Source organism: Sciurus vulgaris (assembly GCF_902686455.1).
Source record: "Sciurus vulgaris genome assembly, chromosome: 17".
NCBI lineage: Eukaryota > Metazoa > Chordata > Mammalia > Rodentia > Sciuridae > Sciurus > Sciurus vulgaris.
Genome location: NC_136478.1, coordinates 33,660,624 through 33,682,282, shown reverse-complemented (window position 1 = coordinate 33,682,282; position 21,659 = coordinate 33,660,624). Strand labels below are relative to the sequence as shown.

At 35.8% G+C, this 21,659-nt stretch overlaps 1 protein-coding gene and 1 pseudogene across 3 annotated transcripts in view; both read right to left on the bottom strand.

The window, feature by feature from the left end:
• LOC306647773 (NADH dehydrogenase [ubiquinone] 1 alpha subcomplex subunit 1-like) overlaps positions 1–21,659 on the bottom strand; it is a 442,780-nt pseudogene that overhangs the window by 115,807 nt on the left and 305,314 nt on the right. The gene's annotated exons all lie outside the window — the stretch shown is intronic.
• The window catches only part of BRD7 (bromodomain containing 7), a 34,246-nt gene that overhangs the window by 6,337 nt on the left and 6,250 nt on the right, over positions 1–21,659 (bottom strand). For both annotated transcript variants that reach the window (XM_079117291.1, XM_079117292.1), the window contains exons 3-11: positions 16,501–16,630; positions 16,134–16,191; positions 12,998–13,142; positions 9,787–9,897; positions 5,234–5,418; positions 4,164–4,287; positions 3,447–3,522; positions 1,277–1,384; positions 610–745 (exon numbers count right to left, since the gene is read on the bottom strand). In XM_079117291.1, coding sequence (XP_078973417.1) covers positions 610–745; positions 1,277–1,384; positions 3,447–3,522; positions 4,164–4,287; positions 5,234–5,418; positions 9,787–9,897; positions 12,998–13,142; positions 16,134–16,191; positions 16,501–16,630 — 1,073 coding nt within the window. The remainder of the gene's footprint in view (positions 1–609; positions 746–1,276; positions 1,385–3,446; positions 3,523–4,163; positions 4,288–5,233; positions 5,419–9,786; positions 9,898–12,997; positions 13,143–16,133; positions 16,192–16,500; positions 16,631–21,659) is intronic.

Sequence of the window (21,659 nt, the reverse complement as noted above, 5' to 3'; positions counted from 1 at the left end):
ACACCCCACCCTGAGCCACAGTCCTGGTAAATCAGCACAGTATCTCATTATGTTGATGGGATGCAAAGTGCTCAGTATCCTAAATAGGAACACAGAAGTTACTGTCCCACAGAAACATGCAACAAGGGATGGCTGAATGAAAGGAATGCAATGTCTGTCTGGTACATGATGGGCAACAAGCTTGTATGGGGTTGCCTTAGGAATCAAGTTATCATGTCCTATAACTCAGAGCTTGGGGAAAGTGTGCCGTGAGTTTTCAAGCAGATCAAGTTTGGAGGAGCGTAACTCATTGACACATAAAATGCTACAGTAGAGCACATGGCACTCATCAACATTCTGAGGTAACAAGTTCTTAAACTGTTGTTATTAATCAAGGTACACAGCATCTAATTTCTGTAAGAAACACTTATCAGGGACATATGGTCTCTCTTTAAAATGTGTTGTTTCCACTAAAGGATGGTAATTATTGGCCTATTATTGTCAACTTAAAAAAATTACTGAGCACCTTTTAAACCTTTTGGATAACTTTGTAAGTGTATCCAGAAGTCACATATTGTATATTAATATTTTGGAGAAATGTGGTGCTCAGAACTCTAACTAGTGACTCACCTGAAATCACTTGGAAGGTCAGAGTCTTCCCCATAGGTTGAGTAGATTAAATCAGAATCATCCTTGCTGATATTTGCAAATGTGGAGTCATAATGCGGGGCATAAGAACTGTAGGGTCCATAATTCAAGTATAACACTGTTGAAATAATTAAACACTATAATACTATTCTTTATGTGACAATCTAATTTCTTGTTTTAATAAGTTTATTCCCTTCTAACTTTACTACTTCATTGACTGATATACAAATCTAAGATACAGATAGTAAATGTTACATAAATGGTTGTTATACTATATTATTTAGAGATAAGAAAAAAGGCTGTATATTCAGCACAAACATGATTTTTTTTCTGAATTTTTTTGATCCACATTTGGTTGGATCCATGGATATGGAATCCAGATACAGAGAGACAACCCTACCTGTGAAGCTGCAATTCAAGTGAATTATTTTCCACAAAGGGAGAGAAAAAACAGAAAGAACAAAACTCATTTTGAATACTAATACCTGGTTTTCTAGTTTCTTTTGAAGTTAATAAAATATCTAATTCATATTGCAAAAATACCACCAAGAGAGCTAGTGAATAAAGCAATGAATGGTAATTATGTTTCCTTTCTCTAACTCCCTAAAGCAAGAGGAGAAAAAACGTGGTAACTATGTAGGAGCCTCACCTGGGGTTACTTTGTTCCTTTTATCCTCTTTGAACCCCTGCAAGGTATTCACTCCAGACTGAAGTCTTCCAGTTGTCATTCCCAGTCTTACAGGGCAGTAGCCTGGTTCTAAGACATAAAACCAAATACAATGAAGGAGGCATACATGGGAAAGATCCATAGGGTATGCAGCTGAGTGCTTTCATGTACTTCACCTTACCTACATGACCATGAAGGAGCTGTGTAGCCCTTTCTATATTCATTTTTAAGACAAGTAAATTTCAGTTCAGAAAGATAGGAATGTGGACCTGGGACCAAAAATCTGGACCTTTTCCTTATACTCCATTGCTTCCTGGAATTCTTTATAATTTTGTTACACTTCATCTTTAAAGGTAAGTTTTTTTGCAGGGGGTTGCAGAGGAGTACTGGGGATTGAACCCAGGGGCACTTTACCACCCAGTTAAATCCCCCCTTTAAAAATTTTTTTTTTTTTTTTAAGATTTTGAGACAGGATCTCACTAAGTTGCTGGCCTCAAACTTTCAATTATCCTGCCTCAGTCTCCCAAATCACTAGGATTACAGGCGTGCATGGTGATGAATGGCTTAAAGATTTTTATTAAAAGCAAAAACCAAAAAACGGATTTAAAAGTTGGGCTTCTTAATGTTAAGGTGATGGAGGAAAATGAGTGGAAAGGTTAGAAAAGATTAAGTAAAGGAAAAGCACCTGGTTTAAAAATAAGAACTCACAATGCATTAAGGATAAATTAACGTCTATAACAGGTATACTTTTACTGTAATGACACATGGCCTTTCAAAACATGATCTTGGTAAACCCAAAATGAATTCTCATACTGAAGCTGGGAATATGATATAAGCAGAAATTATGAGATAGGCATCAAGGAGGATGGAAAAGGATGGTTTCAGAAGCAAAGTGGTCTCCAATAATTTCCAACAGAAAGGGTGATTTCTCTTATAAAGCTGGTCTGAGGATACTGCCACAAGTGATCAGGTGTGATGAAAGCATCTGTAAAAAACTTCAAACACTGAAATCAGACTTTATCTGCTTGGTGAATCATCTGCAGTTAGTTTTCCTAAAATGCACTGGCACCTCCATCAGGAGGATGAAGCTAAGATAAAGAGCAGGGCTGTCTTCCTCCTTAAACCAGCCAAGTGGCCCGTCGCGGGAGTGGCTGACTGTGTGTGAGGAGTCAAGTCAACTTTGGCCATATCTGATTATGCCCACAGGAGCAGGAAACCAGACTGAGAGCAAAGACCAGACAAAGAAACAGGCACATCTCAGACAGTCACAAATCCACTTAGCTTCATCTTCCCTCATCAGATTTTCACCACAGGTATACTATAAAGAACAATGTTTTCAATGCTGTGGCATCTTGTGCGACCAAAGGCCATAAAAATTCTACTACGAAAAGTTCATGTGAAAGCAAAACATGAGTTTTGTTAAGAAAATGTGGTACTGGCTCCTTTTCTTCTATTAATGTTTAGGGAGCACTTACAGGCTTGCCCTTTCAGTCTTCAGCTGCACTAAGCTCTTCCCTGCTACAGGGTTTTTCCACCTGTGGTCTGTTAGTCCCTTACCTGTTCCTCTGTCCTTTACTTGCTTAAACATCATCTCCTAAGTTCTCTTGGCTCCTGCCAAACACTAGGAAGGAACCTTCTCTTACATATAATCATGGTTGATCTATTTCTCTCTAGTACTTATTCATGATAGACAAGTGTGTAGTATTTATTCATGCCGGATATCTCTTCCTATTATTAGTAAGTGTATCCTCCTTCCCCCATCCCACAGAATCTAAGAGGAAGGGACCTGTCTCTTCTGTTTGGCTCCCCACTATACACCTAGCTCCAACTGTAGTTCCTAAGACAGTGCTTTGCCATAGCCAAAGAATAAATACTGGAGACTAGTTCCTGAAATGTAGGAATTGTGTTATTATCAATTTCTATATGCCCAGTTATCTTTCTCATGACATTACAAAAATGTATATTTATAACATAAATTAACATTAAGTGAAAGTTAGGTTAGCTGTTATTACGAAATGCATGATGTCTAATTCTTTGTGGATAATGATATGGTTGAATTAATCAATATTTAGGCTTGCTACTTTAAGATGTTAACCCAGGTTACTTTTGCCAAATAGCATCAAGTTCCTGTGCACTCTTGCTATGATCCTACCTCCTACAATGGGATCCACAGGATGGAGAAGTCCCAATGTTGTTGTTCCATCTGGTTTTCTTCTTTCAAATTCGCACTGCAATAACCCAAAGTATTGAAATGGAATAAAGCACTATACATCCCACCTATAAACAAAGCACACTAGAAAGTCTCACTTTAATCGAAGTAACATTATAGGTATCTATCATTATTAAACTTGAATACTGACTTTCACACCTGTCTTCCATGCATAAAGGTGTTGACGGGTTAGCCAGATGTGGAGTACGGAAATCTCAGAATTTTAAAGGACTGCATGGATCTGTAAGGTCACCCTCCTGGTTCTTCCCAACTATCAACAAAGGAGAATACTGCAGACTGGAGAAAGGGAGTGACTTGCTCAAAGTCATGTCTGAATCCACGTGGTTTTAAAACTAATGTGCTTGACAGTATGATTTCAAAGGACCAGAATATAAATGTTTTCTTATAAATTTAAAGTATGTGGTTCACTTTCTAATTTTAGAGCACATTAACTTCACTGGGAAAAACAAACAACAAAACAACATCTTAGCAAAAGAGGACACAGTAATCAAACTTTACAAACACATTATTTTTCTTCTGAGTGTTTCAGTGATGAAGAGCTCTATGGCAGTAAAAATTAAAACACCCCCAGAAATTAAAAAGCTAATAGTTTTAGAGGCTCCAAGTTGGTGGGTGGAAAAGGGAAGGGAGGTCCCCCACCTGACTGTTGGCTGGCCGCCGGGTCAGCTTCCCACCAGACTCCTGGACGGCCCGGTCAATCTGCTCCTGTTCCCTTTCTGAGTTGCTGCTTCTCCACTTATCTTCAAGTACATCTTTGTCTTTCCTGAAACAAACATGAAGTTAAAAGACAAGACAAAACATCAAAATGAATCCCAAATATGAGTACAGTAGGTGGAGACATTTGCACCACTGTCACCAGTTAAAAGTCTTGTTCTCTGATGACAAGAGCCTTAATGATGCACAAACGAGAAGGCAAACCTAATGGAGTGATTACTTCCCTCCAAATTTTTGTCCAGTGTTACTTGTCTGAAATGTTTTTCTGGGTACATTAACAAAAATGAATTCTACTTCAGACGTTACCTTCAAAGGGAGAGAGAATACAGTTTAAATTCAATTTTTAAAAATTTAAGTAGAAAACAGACATTTGAAATGGGTGAATCTTAGAAACAACAAAGAAACTTGTCACATGTTTACTTTCTTTGCAGTAAGACAGGAAAAATCCCAAACTGCTAACTCAAGTCCTCCCTGACACAGTGCGGCGCGGGGCAGTCAGGGCGTCAGTGCTGTAAGCAGGTGGACTTGCTTGCTGTTCAGCTATGCTGGACGCACTGGCTGATGTTTAGTGGAAAACATGCACTCATCTCAGAGACAGCCCATTTGTCTAAGAAAGCACTCTAAGTGTGCTTATGCCAAACTCCTTTCTCTTTATGGAATGAGGTTATAAATACACATTTTTTTTCCCCTGAAACGAATAGTTCTGTTTAAATAAACTCCCTGACAATATGAGTTCTTAAAGATAATTTACTGGCTTTAAAAATACTTTAAAAAGAATTCAGAACTGTTTCCTGAACTGTCTGGACAATTCCATTCAGTGCTCTCTATGAGAAGAGAGGTACCATTAGATCATCAGAATGGACATTCATGCCAAGCAACAGCCACTGATACACTGGGACTTGTCTTCCCAAGTCAGGCTTTGAATTAGTAGCCCCTGCCCTTTTATTAGCTTAACCTTAATAAAAGTTTAACCTTAATATTCCAAAGTTCTTTACTTTTTATTATCCTTATTTGGGCTCTTGAAGGCTTGTGTTTCAGCATCTCCAGAGTCTTCCCTCTCTCGTGGCCAGCAGCTGCTGTCTTCCCCACTCTGTGAGGCATCTGTTCTATCTTTCTGCTTTCGTGTTTTCTGTAAGTCTGCCATGAAGTCTATGCTCTGCTTCAGGCTCTGGATTCTTTCCTAAAAATATCCAAAAATACTTATTGAATGGGTGTCACTGACTTTAAAAGTAATGCATTGTTTTCCTCACAAGAGTCTGCACTCATCCTGTCATTAAGTAGGGAAACAAAAATAATTAAATGTAATTACTACCATAAGAGTATCCATTTAGGAACCAAGACAATGAAGTCAATTCCTTCAATTCAGATCATTTAATTTCCAATGTAAGAGAAAGAAAGCTTACAACTTTGTCATACCACCGGAAAGTTAACAGAAATGTGGGAATTAAGACTAAATGTTCTTTGTATTAGTGAAATTAAAAAGTAAAATTCAGCTTAATAGTATATTAAAAGTATATTAAAAATCTTTTTGAAACTTAAGAATGATTATTTAAAACATGGAGCATGCGAAGGACTTTTATAATCTGGCATCCTATGGGGATCACTGATGACTCTGCCATTTTGCTTTGTGTGAAAATGACATGCCTTTGGGAGAACAAATGGTTGCTAGCATAATTCCTTTCTCAGAGTGCATAATGTTCTTACCAACCAATAAACCCTGTTTCTATTCTGTGAAACATGTGCTTAATTTTCCACTGCAATGATGTGCTGTGAAATTTTCATTGTGGTTGAGGGGTTGAGGTTTCTGGGTAAATTTTAAAGAGGCAAACTTGTTCCTACCGACTATTTTGCCTTTTAACCCTGAGAGTCTTCACTGGATAAATGTGGAATGCACCCTCCTTAGCCTGCACTGCAACACTAGGGAAAACTTTCACGGACCAACAGAACCTGGAAAGGACTAGAGGTTAAACAAGAACAGTGCAGCCCAGCAGCTCTAAATGACTCACACAGGCACAGAACCAGTGACTAGCACCAGACCTCCTGTCACTCATGTTGGCCCTTTCCTCATCATGCTATGTTTTACCAGTGGTGCAGATGGTGAGCTCCCCCAAGAACAGGGACCCTGCCATTTTTACTGGACTTCTAAAGTAATCTTAAAACTATTGAAGAAATGTATTTTACATAGACAAGTAACAATATGGGTAGAAAAAATAAAACCTTATTAACTGATCATCCAAAAGAAGCAGTGTAACAGGTTACCGTCCCATTGCTCTCTAAGCAATGATAAATTTTTAGCAAATGAGAATTATACTAAATATCTGGTAAAAAAAATGTTTTACTTAATAAGTTACAACCAGTTCCCTTTGATATCTCATTAAATACTCTTTAAAATGTTTTAAATAACTGTATTATATAAATCCTATGTAAATAAAAAACTTGCAAGTAGACATTGAAGTATCCAAATTTCCATTACAAGTAAAAGTTCCATAAATATTATAAATATATCTCTCTAGGAATCTTTTTCTTTCATTGGGATAAGTTCCTAGAAGTGGAGGTCAGAGGGAATGAGTATTTTTAAGGCCTTTGATACTGCCAAACTGCCTTCCAGAAAAATTTTATCAGTTTATACTAGTTTCAAAGTTTCTCTGAATCCTTGCCAAATTGAATAGTATCATTTAAAAAACCCTAAAAGACCTCAAGAATCCTCTACCCAATTTGGTTTTTGAAAGCATGTGTAATTTTATCACATACTTAAAAAATATCTAGTACCTAAAATAGGTTGGCACCAGGTGTGGTGGCACATGCCTGTAATCCCTGTGAGTTGGGAGGCTAAGGCAGGAGGATTGTGAATTCAAAGCCAGCCTTAGCAATTTAGAGAGGCCCTGTCTCAAAATAAAACACAAAAAGGGTAGGGGATGTGCTCAGTGATAAAATATCTCTGGGTTAAATCCCCAGTACCAAAAAAAAAAAAAAAAAAAAAAAAAAAAAGGAGCAAGTTTGCCCTAAACATAGGTTGGCACATAGTAGCTACTCAATAAATCATTAAACAAATGAGCTCAGATCACAAAGTTCTAAATAAACTTTTTATTTCCACTTTAGAATTTTATAAAGCAGAAACTACAAAAACATTTCTGAACTAAAAAAACACAACACATACAAAGTAAATTCAATTAGAGAAAATTTTCTAAATTTACAAATAAGTCATAGGGAAATGTATAATTTTACTTTGCAAGCATGTCTTTTTCTTTTCTCCAAATGTCTCCAAATTAAGCATACTATTTGATCTCCAATTTTACGATATTAAATGACTGAAAATGCTTAGTCTTTACCATTAAAATAGCTTTTACTGAGTGCTTCTCCCTGCACCAGACATAACTATAAGAGGTAAGTGATATTACTTCCTTATAGGAAAAAGGCTGAAGACTTTCTCCCCCAAGGGTTGCATGGCCTAAGGCGCACCATTTGTAAAGGGTGAGGCTGGGACTTGAACCTTGACCTGTCTGATTCCAAAGTCACTATGCTACAAATAGTACTATTTGTACTATCATGCAGGACTCTACTCAAGTATTTATTCAGGAAACCAAGAGAATTATTTATCTGTACCTTCTTTATAAAAATAACAACTACTATCAGTCACTATCTGGGTATAACTAAAAGAAAAAAGAAAATGACTATGCTACAATCTTTTCAATGAACATACAAAAATGTTATCTCTGACAAAAGCATTCACAGAAGGATGTAATGGGCTCTCTTGGGAGCACTGTTATTAGTACAGTCAACTCAGAAGTCTAAATTTAAACATTTTAAAATCAGTGCTGTAAGGATCCCTCCCAGGGTGGAGAGAACAGTTAACAGGAAGCTATAACACAGGATGGGCAGGGCTCCTGCACAGGAAGACATCTGAAAAAAAGGGAAGACAACTGACAAGGGAGAGCAGGGGAGAGGGAATGAGGGAGAAAAAGGAAGAGGGAGGGAGGGAGGAAGGGGAGAAGAAAGTTTACTTTCTGTGCTTCCTATCACCTCATCCCCAGCGAAACTGAAGATATCAGAATCTTCTGCATGTTATATTCACTACATTAAAGAAAATAATGGTAAATCAGAGTTGTTTACAAAAAATTAAGACTTTCCCACCAAAATTCAATGTATATATTTTGGAGAGAATAAAGATTATACTAGCTGAATGTACTGTTTTTTACTTCAAATACAGTGACAACAAGCATTGTCAGGTTTTCAAACTTGGAATATGGCTAAGATTCTGAGAATCTTCCTATAAAACATGGGATAAACATTTTATAGTGTCCTTTCCTCTGCAAATTTTGCCAAAGACATATCACTGGCTTACATTACAGTTTCCCAAGTCTTTAGGAAAGGCAGGGAACGGATGTCTAAATATTAAGAGTGCAAGTACAATCATCAATCCAAATGTTTTTCTTTCCCTAGTTTAAGTGGATCCAAGAATCTCTCAGAGAGAAGCACAGACACTCAGACATCAGCACACCAAGGAATTTTTTAAAAAATGTAAAACCATAAAAATCAGAAAACCACATGCAACACATATGACTCATTTTTACCATTCTTTAATTCTCCAGGCCTGAGCTCAAGTTCTTAATTCTGATTCCTTTCTCCTGTCTTGTGCCTTGCCCACTCACTTCTTGGCAACAGCAATCCTGAGCCTGGCTGTTATTTTTCAGTCTCCCCCTACTCTAGTTCTTACCTGGAATAAGAACATTTACGCCAGGAATCATCTTAGAAACCATAGATAAATCCTTCTTTATGTATGGGTGCCAGAGGAGACCCTCAATTTCCTGAAAGTAGTTTCTAAACAGTAGGTTCATCCTACTCAGAGATGTGAGAAAATCTTAAAACATGAGACATATCTTGCAAATTTTCCTCTTCTCCCAGCAGATGCAAAGTGATCACCCTGTTTATCATCCGAGGGCTCAGCTGTTGCCTCACAATATTCACATAACTTCTTGCCATTATCTCAGTATCTTATGTCTAAGCTCTTATGCAGCTTCACAGCGATGTGTCTGTGCCTCTGCACACCTTTCTCCCACCTCAAGTCCATTATGCATTAATTCGTGTCCTTCAAGGTATTCAGAATCATAGACAATTCGTGTTGTGTGGTTGAGACAATTCCAAATTATTTCTCATTTGTGTATTTTGTTTCTTTCCATTAGAAGGTCTGACTTAGAAGCACAGGACTAAATAGAACATTAGATTCCATTTCTTTAAAGAGAAACAGCTTTCTTCCTGAAAGGTCTCACACTTTATCCAATCTTATTTTGGAATTCAGTCTGATGTTTCTCCCACAGCAAACAAATCTATCTGGTGAGTAATAATTCAGGAACCTCTTAATTATAAGTGGATGACAATATTCATTTGTATCAACTTCAAATGAGAATCTTACTGCTTTAAATTTATTGAAATTTTATTTCAATTTTTTTCCTACTTTAACATGATCTGCTAACAAGACAAATCTGTATCCTCATACAACACAGGCATATAGATTTAATAATTATTATTTATGACAAAGAGTTTCCTTTACCTGGCTAAGAATTTTCATTCCTGAGTGTAAAAGTTTCTTTGCAGCTTTATAATAAATGGTCTCTGGCTTGTTATAAATCATGGCATTAGTACACATTAGTTTGAAGTTATCCTACAGAGAGAATATTAAAGAGGGAAAAACACATTAGAACAAAACAACTCCTGGCCTGAAATTACCCAGACCCTGTAAGAATTTTAAAAACAACATTCTTTTCTGGCAATGTTTCTTAAAAAAATACTAATAGTAAGTTACTAAGTTTTAAGACTCTCCAACAAAACAAATACTACTAACTTGTTTTCAAATTCTTAAGCATTTTATAATACCTCTGTATAAACTTTAGATCTAGAATGAAAAGTTTAAATGGCTTTTCAGTATAATATACAAAATAGAATATGAAGAAAATGCTTCTATCTCATTTAATATTAGCTGAGTGGTTCATGTAGTTAAAAATATTACTATTAATTTTAATACATATATTTTAAGTTTCCATTTGGGTATTAAGTATTTTATTTCAAATCTTCACCGAAATCTGAGAAGGATGTTAAATTACCACAATATTTCCTGCCAAATTCAAGTTATCTGAGCAGAAATGTCAAAACATATTATTTTTCTTTCAAGTATTTGGATGCTATCATAAATTAAATATAATTTGCAGAATATTACAAAATACCAATGTGAAATAAACTATATAACCTCAAGGAGTTTAAACCATGTTAACTGGAGTAGCCAAATTATCAGAACTGTATTTTTGGTTTGAATTTCGTGTGTATATGTACATGTGTGTGTGTGTGTATATATACATATCTATAAATGTGACATTGATCATGCCAAGGACCTACTAAGTCAAAATGATAAGTCTCCAACAACAAAAAAAATTGCTCCTATAAACTCCTCCAAATTTAAAACAAAAACACTCAAATCTGTTTAATAGCTAATGACAATAGCTTAGATGTTACACTTAAATGGAATTAAAATAGGTAGACTGAAACATATTTAAAATTAAATGATAGGACTGGGGTTGTAGTTCAGTGGTTGAGAGCTTGCCTAGTATGCATGAGGCACTGGGTTCGATCCTCAGTACCACATAAAAATAAAGACATTGTCCATTTACAACAAAAGATATATTTTAAAAAAAAGTAAATGATAAGATTGGCTCAAGGGTCACAATAAATTTGCTACTACATTTAAAATGAAGAATATATGGCCAAGTCTCTAATAACTCAGGATTTTGCTAAGCCCTGGGCCTCCAAGAATCTGATGAAAGATACAGAGGTACTCCCCAAGTGTTACCTATGTGTGTACCTGTACACACACACACGTTCACAAAAAGAATTTTCATATAATTTTAGCAGGCTCCTGGTTCTGCTAAACACTTAGCTATGGCTACTCAGAGGACCCCAGAAAAACTTCTGTTACAGATTTTCTGAAAGGCTTCCATTCCATCAAGAATTATTAAATCTATACTGGGGGGCAGGCAAGTGAGTAGAGACACTAGATGACTACATATACGCACAGTAAATGACCTTGGCTAAAAGTGGCAAGAAAATGAGTAAGACTATGAAATAGCAAGAAAGGGCTGGATTATACTAATGATGATGGGTCTGATCTTTTAAGGTGATTTTATTGACTGTTTGTATTCCTGGATTAGACCCAGGAACTCACTGAGCTACATCTCCAGCCCAAGGCAACTTTTAGATTCCTTTTTTGGTTCCAGGGTTTGAACACAGGGGTACTCAACCATTGAACTATACCCCAAGTCCTTTTATTTTTGGTTTTTGAAATAGGGTCTTGTTAATTTGGTGAGGCTGGTCTTGAATTTATGACCCTGCTGCCTCAACGTCCCAAGTTGCTGGGATTATAGGAGTGTGCTCCAGCCCCTGTGTAACAGCAGTTTGTTGCTCAAAGAGCTGAATCTTCCTACCTACATATATTAATGTGGAAAACTTTAATGCCTTATTTCAATTATAAGAAACCTGAATCTGCTTAAAAATACTCAGGGGACAAACTTCTACTCTTTCCTGTTATATAGGCAAAAGATCAGAGGAAATCTGTTAACAAATTAAAAAAAAAAACAAAAAACAAACAAACAAAAAAAACCCAAACTGTGAAATTTTTTCCTATTAAGCAACAATAACATCTGAAATATGCTGAAATACACATTTTTAATCTAATTTTCACCAGATGAAACCCTGAGAAAAATTTCCATTTCTTCAAATAAGGGAGAATGGAATTCAGGTTTTTCAGAATTAAGTAGAACATTCATATTCATATTAACAATAAAAAGAATTAAATGTTGGTGTTTTCCCTAATTTCAGTTGGTCAACATGTGGATAAAAAAGAAAAAAGGAAACTAAGTGAATTTCAGACAATGTTTATTATTTTCCTCCTATAACCGATTAGGATCTAAACTTTAGATCAGGTGAGCAACACCATGTTTCTGTGGAAAAATAAAGGTAAAATAGTTATTATCTAAACCAGTTAAGTTTGTGGTGGTTCAGTGCAGATTTTAAACACACGTTTTCCTTTTTTTTTTTGTATAATGAAAACAAAAAGTGTAGCCCTGAAGTAAACACACACCAAAACGATTTAAGTAAGAAAAAAACTGCAACTATAACATTAGATATATACATTAATTTTGAGTTGTATTTAGGTTCTTTTAAGTCTTTTATTCTCCTCTTAAAGCTGACAAAAAAATGTGCTCAACACAGCAAAAGTGAACACAGGGAGCAATTCACTACCATCAAACTAGAAAATGTAATTAAACTTAATACTTCCAGATAAGCCAATTTATTCTCTTATTAGAAGACATGCACACTTTCTATGTTTAGAAATAGAAAAACTCAACTTTTGTTAAAATATCAATTCTGCTTGTATTGATTTCAAATTAAAATCTAACATCTTTTCATTACAAAGGCTGGGGAAAATACACTGCAGAACATGTCAAAGTTTTCATTAAACACAAAAATAACAAATAAAAGATAATAGAAGGCTTACTTCATCTGGTTTTCTATCACGTCATTAAAAGTCTTCTAAAGCAAAAAAATACAAGATTTTGAATATTAAAATAGTTTTTTGCAAAATAAAAGGTCAATCAGAAAATTCTTAATATCAGATATGCAAATTTCTACCAATCTCAATTTAATAAAGATGTACATTATTTTGTATCATAGTTTGGTCTATTTCAACAACTAAAATAAATAATTACAATTACCTTTAGTTCTTCTATGGACTGGTAGTCATTGTTCTTGATCTTTTCTTTCATGGTACTAAAATCCATGGGGTGTTTTATGATCATGGAATAGCCAGGAGCAATAAAATCAGTCACAGGAAATGAAAAGAAAGCACTTGGGTCTTTTCTGAGAAGATATAAAAAAGGCAACGCTATTTTTTATTTCTACTACAAACAAACTTATAGGTCTAGAAGAAATCAGGAGAAAACTTTAGATATAAGCTGAGCACAGTGGCGCACACCTGTAATTCCAACTCAGAAGGCAGAGGTGGAAGGATTGCAAGCTCGGGGTCCGCATGGGCAATTTAGCAAAACCCTGTCTCAAAATAAAAAACAAAAAGAGCTGGGGATGAAGCTCAGTGGTAGAGTACCTCTGGGTTCAATCCCCAGTACTACAAAAAAAAGAAAAAATTTATAGTACACACTATTTGCACCCTTAAGACAGAATCTTTCTCTTTAAAAATGTAGCCTAATTCAAAGCACCTTCTACATAGGGAAAAAATGAAGCTAAATACATAACCTAGATTAACTGACCAATGTTTTAGGCTTTGGGAGATTAGTACCACCAATTTTTTATGACACACTGGGAAAAAGGCAGAATAACTATAAATGCATATTTGCAATTCTTCATATTCGTTTTTAAACTAATAGGCTTCACCAGGAAGGTCCACGTATGCACATTTTCTCAATCAATGGATATAACTTCTATTCTGTGTAAAAAATTAACATTAAAACAAGATTCTCTTAATACCTCCAAATTTTAAAAACCAGTGTTTTCTATCACAGGTTCTTAACTCTGGCTGTACATTAGAATCAGAGGTGCTTGAAATAAATTCCAGTGGGGGTGGGATAGGAAAAACTTATCGTAGATCTATTAAATCAGAATCTTCTTAAGGAATTTCCAAGGCTGAATTCTCATATTGGTATTTGCATATTAGGCATTGGTGTTTCCAGTGTTACCAGGATTGATAATCACTATATTTATGATTAAGTCATTAGGTTGACTTTTTTTTTTTTTTTAATCCCTCTGGACTTTGACAGATAAGTTTTTCTAAATTTTTTAAAATTCCAAATAATAACAGCAAAAATTTTAAAAATGTTACCATGTCGCCTGGTCTACTTGACATATTTTATATCTAATCTTCACAAAAGCCATCAAGATGATGGTACCCTCACTGATAGATGAGGATACCAAGCCTCAGAGCAGTAAAATCACGGGTTCTAGGTTATCAATCTAATAAAGGATAGAGTTGGAATCTGAAATGAGATCTACGTAAATCTGCCTCTATTTTCTACCAAAGGATACTTAAGTTGTAAGACTAAAAAATAATGACAAACACATCAAGCAAAAACATCAAGTCTGGAGCTTACACCTCAAAATCTGAGTTGTCCATAGTAGTTACATTTTAATATAGAACCCCACATAGTTTTGACCAAAAATGGCATTACCAATTACAATTTTTTTTAAACCAAGCTTAGCTCTGAGTCTCAAGAATGAAGTCATCTAGTCACTAAGGTTAAACAAAAGAATGTGGTTCTGGATTCTAATTCTCAAAATATTTTGAGAAATGGTAACATATTTAGACTTAGTACCTTTCTTAAGTAGATTTTTTTTAGGGTGACATTAACTTACATTCTGGCCTTATGTTACAACAAATAAAACTAAAATGCAGACAAACATTTTAACCACACTTTCTAATTAGGATAGAATGAATACCTTATACTTACCTGCTCTGTCTTTTGGGATAACTAATCACTCATTACATAATAGCAACAACTCTTAACAATAAAAATGAAGAAAGGCCAGTAACTTCTGATCTTAATTATAAAGCTAAACAGGTATTGAGAATATAGACAACACTAGAGGTTTTATCTTCTAACAGAATTTGTGATGTATTCTGCATTAACATATAAGGACAACACAGTGAGATGAAAGGGCAAGAGTGAAAAGAATGTAAATTATTAGAATGCAATCCCTGAACTATGAATCTTCTATAAATAATGTAAATAACTTTGAGATGAAAATCCATATTCTGAGTAAAGAAGGATATTAAATGTTTTAATAGTGAGTTCTTGTTTCTCTTTTAATAAACATTTGCCAGGTGTGGTGGCACACACCTATAATCACAGTTACTTGGGAAAATGAGACAGGAGGATCAGGAGTTGGCGGCCAGCCTGGGCAACTTAAACACCCGTCTCAAAAAAAAAAAAAAGACTGGGGATACAGCTCAGTGATACAACACTTGACTCGGAGGTATGAGGCACTGGGTTCAATCTCTAGTACCAAAACAAAACAACAAAAACTAAAAAAGAACAAACAAAAATGTTTAACATTGTTTTAATCTGTCTGCTGAAATTTTTAGAAGGAATTTTTGTATTTAAAAATGGGGCCTATATATGGTATTTTGTTTTTTCTCTTGCACCTAACAACTGCAAACACTTATAGCATAGGTGCTCTACAAATATACAAAAGGCACTTCCATCTATCAATGAAGTGGAAATATGTGAATCATTCCTGGCTTTAAAGTTGTTTCTAAAAAAATTTTATTTTGAGCCAGGCACAGTGCCTGCAATCCCATCAACTTGGGAGGCTGAGGCAAGGGGACTGCAAGTTCAAGGCCAGCCTTAGCAACTTAGTGAGACTATCTCAAAATAAAAAATAAAAAGGGTTGGGGATGTAGATCAGTGGTAAAGGGCCCCCAGGTTCAATTCCCAGTACCCCAAATTTTTTGTTTTGAAACAGGGTATTGTTATGCTGTCCAGCAATCATCTTGCCTCAGCCTCCCAAGTAGCTGGGACTACAGGCAAGCACCACCAAGTCTGGTTTGAAAGTCTTTTAACATCAGAAATTACTCTGGAAAAAGAGAAATTCACCATTAAAGGTATTATGTAACACCTTACAAGATGCCAGTTAAAACAAACCAAATAAGAACATCTAAAAGTTCTTATGTAGTACTTCTATTGCCAGGCAAAATATTTACCAACCACTTTAAAAGGAGGTACTTTTGGATTTAGGTCACAAAATGTGGCTCTAAATAATAAAAAATGAAGAAGTGGTTTGGAACTTCTATGTTTACTATTTTAATTTCTATTGTTTAAAAATGTTGGAAACATTTACCTTTGTAATTGTCTCATCAGTTGATTCAAAGCTTCTTGAAGGGGTGTCTGTTCTACTTCTGAAGCAAAGAAGACAGGAAAAAGGTATTTTAAAAAGGAATATTTTAGAGAGTACTATTTCATTTCTATGACTTTTCTACATTCATACTTCTATCTTATACAGATATCTTAACATGTTGAAAGTTCAGAATATCAACTCAAAACCAAAGCTAATTTAAAGCTCTCATGCAGCAAGAGAAAAATAAGAAAACTTTAGAAAAAATTTCATCACAAAACTTTTAAACTTTAGTTTAGAAGCTGAAGACTACTTTCAGCTATAACAATGTTAGCCTCTTTGTTCAGAACAAATAATTCAGAGTTACTCCTACCTTCTTGTTTGGCTAAAGAGCTTGTGAGAGGCTTCTCAGGGGGCAAGTCTAATCTTACAGGGGTATGGCCCTGGAGGTCTTTTTCTGCCTCATTCTCCACACGGTCTCGATCTCGTTTCTTCTTATCCTCCTAAATGGGACAAAGGTGGATAATTTAGGAACATTTCAGAATTGGTACTTTAAATATATAAGTCACTTTAATTTCAGTGAGAAAAAAGGAAATACTTTTGTTAAGGAAATAATGTATTTTACTGCCATCTACTGGAAAAGGAGAGAATAACATCCATATAAAAGGATAAAAAAGTGCTTCTAGCGGCCAGAAAGAACTAATTAGAAAAATAATACTAATCAAAAAGCAATACAACATGCTGAATAAGAAGACTACTAAAAGATGCCAACCTTTTAGGACACACTACAAAATATTACTGAAACCATAGTGGAAGAACTGAAAAAAGGAGATATACCATGTTCATGAATTGAAAGTCAATTCTCTCCAGAGCACTCCATAAATTCAATGTAATACCAATGTAAAACAATTTTTCATGGAATTTAACAAGACAAATGTATAGTTTTCCTTAAAGAGTAGAAGAACAGTTACATCCTGTTTTGGAAAAGGTCACAGTAATGTGACTTATCAGATAGTATTTGTAGAAAGTGATGGTAAATAAGACAATGTGAGTTGAACATAAGCATAGGCAAACAGACCAACAGAACAGATTAGAGAGTCAGAAACTGACCCAGGCACATAGGAAAATGCTGGCATATAATACAGATGGCATTATAAGCCAGTAAAAGGTAGTGCTGGGATAACTTGTCATCTACATGGAAAGAGAAAATAAAATTAGATCATACAAGTAATATTCTGAAGTAAATTCCAGATAAAGATGTGTACAGAAGCTGGGCACAGTAGCACATGCCTGTAATCCCAGCAGCTCGGGAGGCTGAGTCAGGAGGATTGCAAATTCAAAGCCAGCCTCAGCAAAAGCAAGGTGCTAAACAACTCAGTGAGACCCTGTTTCTAAATAAAATAAAAAATAGGGCTGGTGATGTGGTTCAGTGGTTGAGTGTCCCTGAGTCCAATTCCTGGCCCCAAACTCCCCTACCCCCAAAAAAGTGCACAGAAGCTGGGTGTGGTGGCTCACACCAGCAACTCAGGAGGCCGAGGCAGGAGGATCTTGAGTTAAAACCCAGCCTCAGCAACTTAGTGAGACCCTTTCTCTAACAAAATATTAAAAAATGGGCCAGGAATGTAGCTTGGTGGTTAGGTACCCCTGGGTTCACTCCCTGGTAAAAAACAACAACAACAACAACAAAAGATGTGTATAATACAAAGCTTTAGAAGTTCAGATAACAGTAAAAAAACTTTAAGACCCAAAAGTTGGGAAAGATTTTCTTACATAAGACACAAAAAGAATAAATCTTAAAGGAAAAACTCGATAACTTTGACATTAAATTTTGGTGCCTCATTAAAACCCATAAACCAAGCTAAAAATCTAGCCACAGACTGAGATAAAGTACTTGAAACACAAATACTCATAAAGTATTAACAAAGTACTCCATTTATACATACGTATAAGGCAAAATAAAACTAGTAAAGGATATCAGGGGTAATATCCAGAAGTAACCTGAAGTGTCAAGAAACACAAAAACTAACTCAAGCTCCCCCAAACTAAGTGAAATGTAATTTGAAAAACTAGAAGGCATTTTAAGTATGATTGGCAAAAATTAAAATACTTGAAAATGTCGAGTTTTAATAAAAATGAAATGGGACTCTCAAACCTTGCAGATGAGTGAGTAAATAGGGATAATCATTTGGAAAGCACTTAGCATTATCTAGCAAAGATTGCAAAAGCTTTTACCCTATTTCTCAGCTATTTCTTTTTAGGTATACACTGTTGAGAAACTTCCTTTCACAAAACATTGTACATGAATACAAGTATATTATTGCAGTAGTTTAAATAATAAAAAAAATGGAAACTATCCAATGCCACTACAAGGAAAATAGATTGGTAAATTACAGCAGATTTAAATAGCAGGTAAATAAATGAACTAAAATACCGTCATAGGATATATTTAGAAACAATTTCTGGAGGGAAAAAAGTTGCGGAATCATGTTATAAGATTAGTTGTTTAGTTTAAAAATGTCTAAGCATATATTCTAGTGGTGTTTTTTTAATTTTTCAGTGGTACTGGGGATTGAACCCAGGGTCACTCTACCCCTGAACTACACGCCTAGTTCTTTTTATTTTTGAGAAAGGGTCTTGCCAAGTTGCCAAGAGTGGCTTTGAACTTGCAATCTCACCTCAGTTTCTTGTCACTGGGATTTCAGGCACTGTATCTGGCTTCTATAAGCATATATTCTTTATAGATGTATGCAGAGTTAGTGAAGTCATTTTTAAAAAGGCATGTGACGCACACTAAATTCAAGAGAGTGGTCTCTCAAGGCAGAGAGAGGAATGGAATTCTGAAAGAATACACAGGAGAATTCCTTCACCAGTGTCTGTACTCTTCATTTCTTTTAAAAAAGCAAAATGAAAAAATAAGCAGAAGGCAAAATGCTGAGCTCTGCTAAAGCTGAATGGTTGGTACACAGGTGGCAGTTCTGTATTCTCTGTACTTTGCATTTTTGTTTTTGTGACGGGATCTTACTATGTTGCCTAGGCTGGTCTCAAATTGCTGTGCTCCAGAGATCCTCCTACCTCAGCCTCCTGAGTAGCTGAGACTACAGGTGTGTATATGCACAGTTATTGTTACTTTCCATTTTTTAAAACTAAATTTGGAAGTACAATTGTCCCAAATACCCATTTTATGCTCTTGAGAGTTCTGAATAGGATCAAACAAAACAAAACAAAACAAACAAACCCACCAAACCCAATTCATCACAGTCATTCTAAAGGTCTTGATAAAACAAAATTACTGATCCAACAAATATGGGGAAGAGCCTGAGAATGTACATTTCTAACAAGTTTCCAGGGCATGTGGGTATTGCTGGTACAGGATCACACTTTGAGACTAACATAGAGCCTTGCACTCCATCTTCAGACTCCAAAGCATCTAATACAGACTACATAATCAGTTTATACTATCCTATACTCCCTGTCGTGTATTCTGTACCTAAAGAGAGAGATATTTTATGTCCCCAAACATGGTTTCAAACTGAACTCATTGGGCTGAGGATATAGCTCAGTTTGTAGAGTGCTTGCCTGTCAAGCACAAGGCCCTGGGTTCAATCCCCAGCACCACAAAAACAAAACAAAACAAAACAAAACAAAAAAACAGAACTGAACTCATTATGTATTTGATCCCAAATGCCATTAATATAAGTTGACTGGCATCTGGTTTTTATGACCTTAACATGTATTCTGTAGCAGTGATTTTTGTTTTGTAATGTTTCTTTTGCCCAGAAAAATGGCATGAATCTTTTGTATGCTGGCAGATTTAGACTATCTATTCTGTAGAAAAAGACCCCCAGAGACACAAATGTGAAATGTGAAGAAAGGACAGCTTAAAAGGCAGTAAGTACTGTGCATTCCCCCAGGTACAGAGAACTAGGATTAGATGCCAGTGCAGAGCAGAGCCAGCGAACTTCTTTGTAAATGTCCAGATAACATTTAGGCTTTATAGTCCCTAAGGTCTTACAACCACTAAACTCTGCTGTTGTAGCACGTAAGCAGTCATAGACTGCTTTTATCAATAAAAGGGTGCGTCTGTTTCAACAAAAATCTATTTACAAAACCAGATAGTGTTGCCAGTTTGCTGACCCAAGGACTAGAAGTCCATTTTCATTCTTAAAATACCCTGTGACCTTATGCAATGTCACTTACTCTTTTTTTTTGTAGTTGCAGATGGACCGCATGCCTTTTTTAAATTTGTTTATTTTTATGGGTGCTAAGGATTGAACCCAGTGCCTCACACATGCTAGGCAAGTGCTCTACCACTGAGCTACATACAGTCCCAGCCCAATGTCACTTACTCTTACCAGACTTCTTTACCACCCACAAAATGGAAATTTCACTGTTGATTATTACTTAGAGTCAAGTGAGATGGTCAAATATGGTCATGAAAAGGAAAAGCTGAAAAAGGACCAAAGGATGGTATGATGTCTCTGAACTACCCTTATCTGGTAACTTTACAAAGTTAGTCTGGTCTACAGTAACAACTTTATTACTAAGTACAGCAAAAAAAGAAAAAAAAATTCTATCTATCTGGCTAGCCTTTTGGGCTAAGGAGGAGTCTATCTATCTATCTATCTGGTCAGCCTTTTGGGCTAAGGAGTCCAAAAGAGAAAAAGACTACAAACACATAGTTGGAAATTACCCTAAACTAAATGGGAGTCATCCCCCGCTTAAAAAACCCTCCCTGCCAGCTCACAGGTGGGCAGTGGGGATTGAACCCAGGGGCACTTTACCACTGAGCTACATTCCCAGGTCTTTTTATTTTGAGACAGGGTCTCACTAAGTTGCTGAGGCTGCCCTTGATCATGCAATCCTACTGCCTTAATCTCCCAAGTTGCTGGGATTACAAGTATACACCACTGCACTCAGCTAAAATGGAGATATTGTAGCATGCTATTGCTAGTTGGGAATTGGGAGAACTATCTTCAGGTTCATCAACACATGACTCTGAACAAGTCACCCCACTGTTCTAGTCTGTTTCTCATTTACACAAGAGTCTTTGATCTCCATAAGTCTTCTCTACCTAAAATTCTGATCCCATCATTCTTTTTTTTTTTTTAATTCAAAATATACTATAGAATCCTACTATGACTGCTGCTTGTTGAAGTAACAGTGTACTTATTTCAGACTAGATTGTTATTTGTCCATGACTCAATGGAAAGTTATTAATCTGTGATACTTCTGAAGCAAATTCCTGCTCATGTTATAACACTCATTGACCTATATTATAGACATATTTGTCTCTTTTACTGGAGTTTCCTCCAGCAGAGCAGAGGGCCTTGTCTTAGCCAGCTCTGTGCCCTAAGCTCAACAATGCCTAATACATAATATTTACTAAGTATGTATTTGTAGTACTAATTAATTTCAGAAGACAGCATAAAATAGGAACATAAATGAATACAAATAGCTGAAGTCCTTAGTAATAGGTACTATCCTACAGACTGGCTACTTTTGGAAGCAGCAACAAAAGTAGCATCCCCTTCA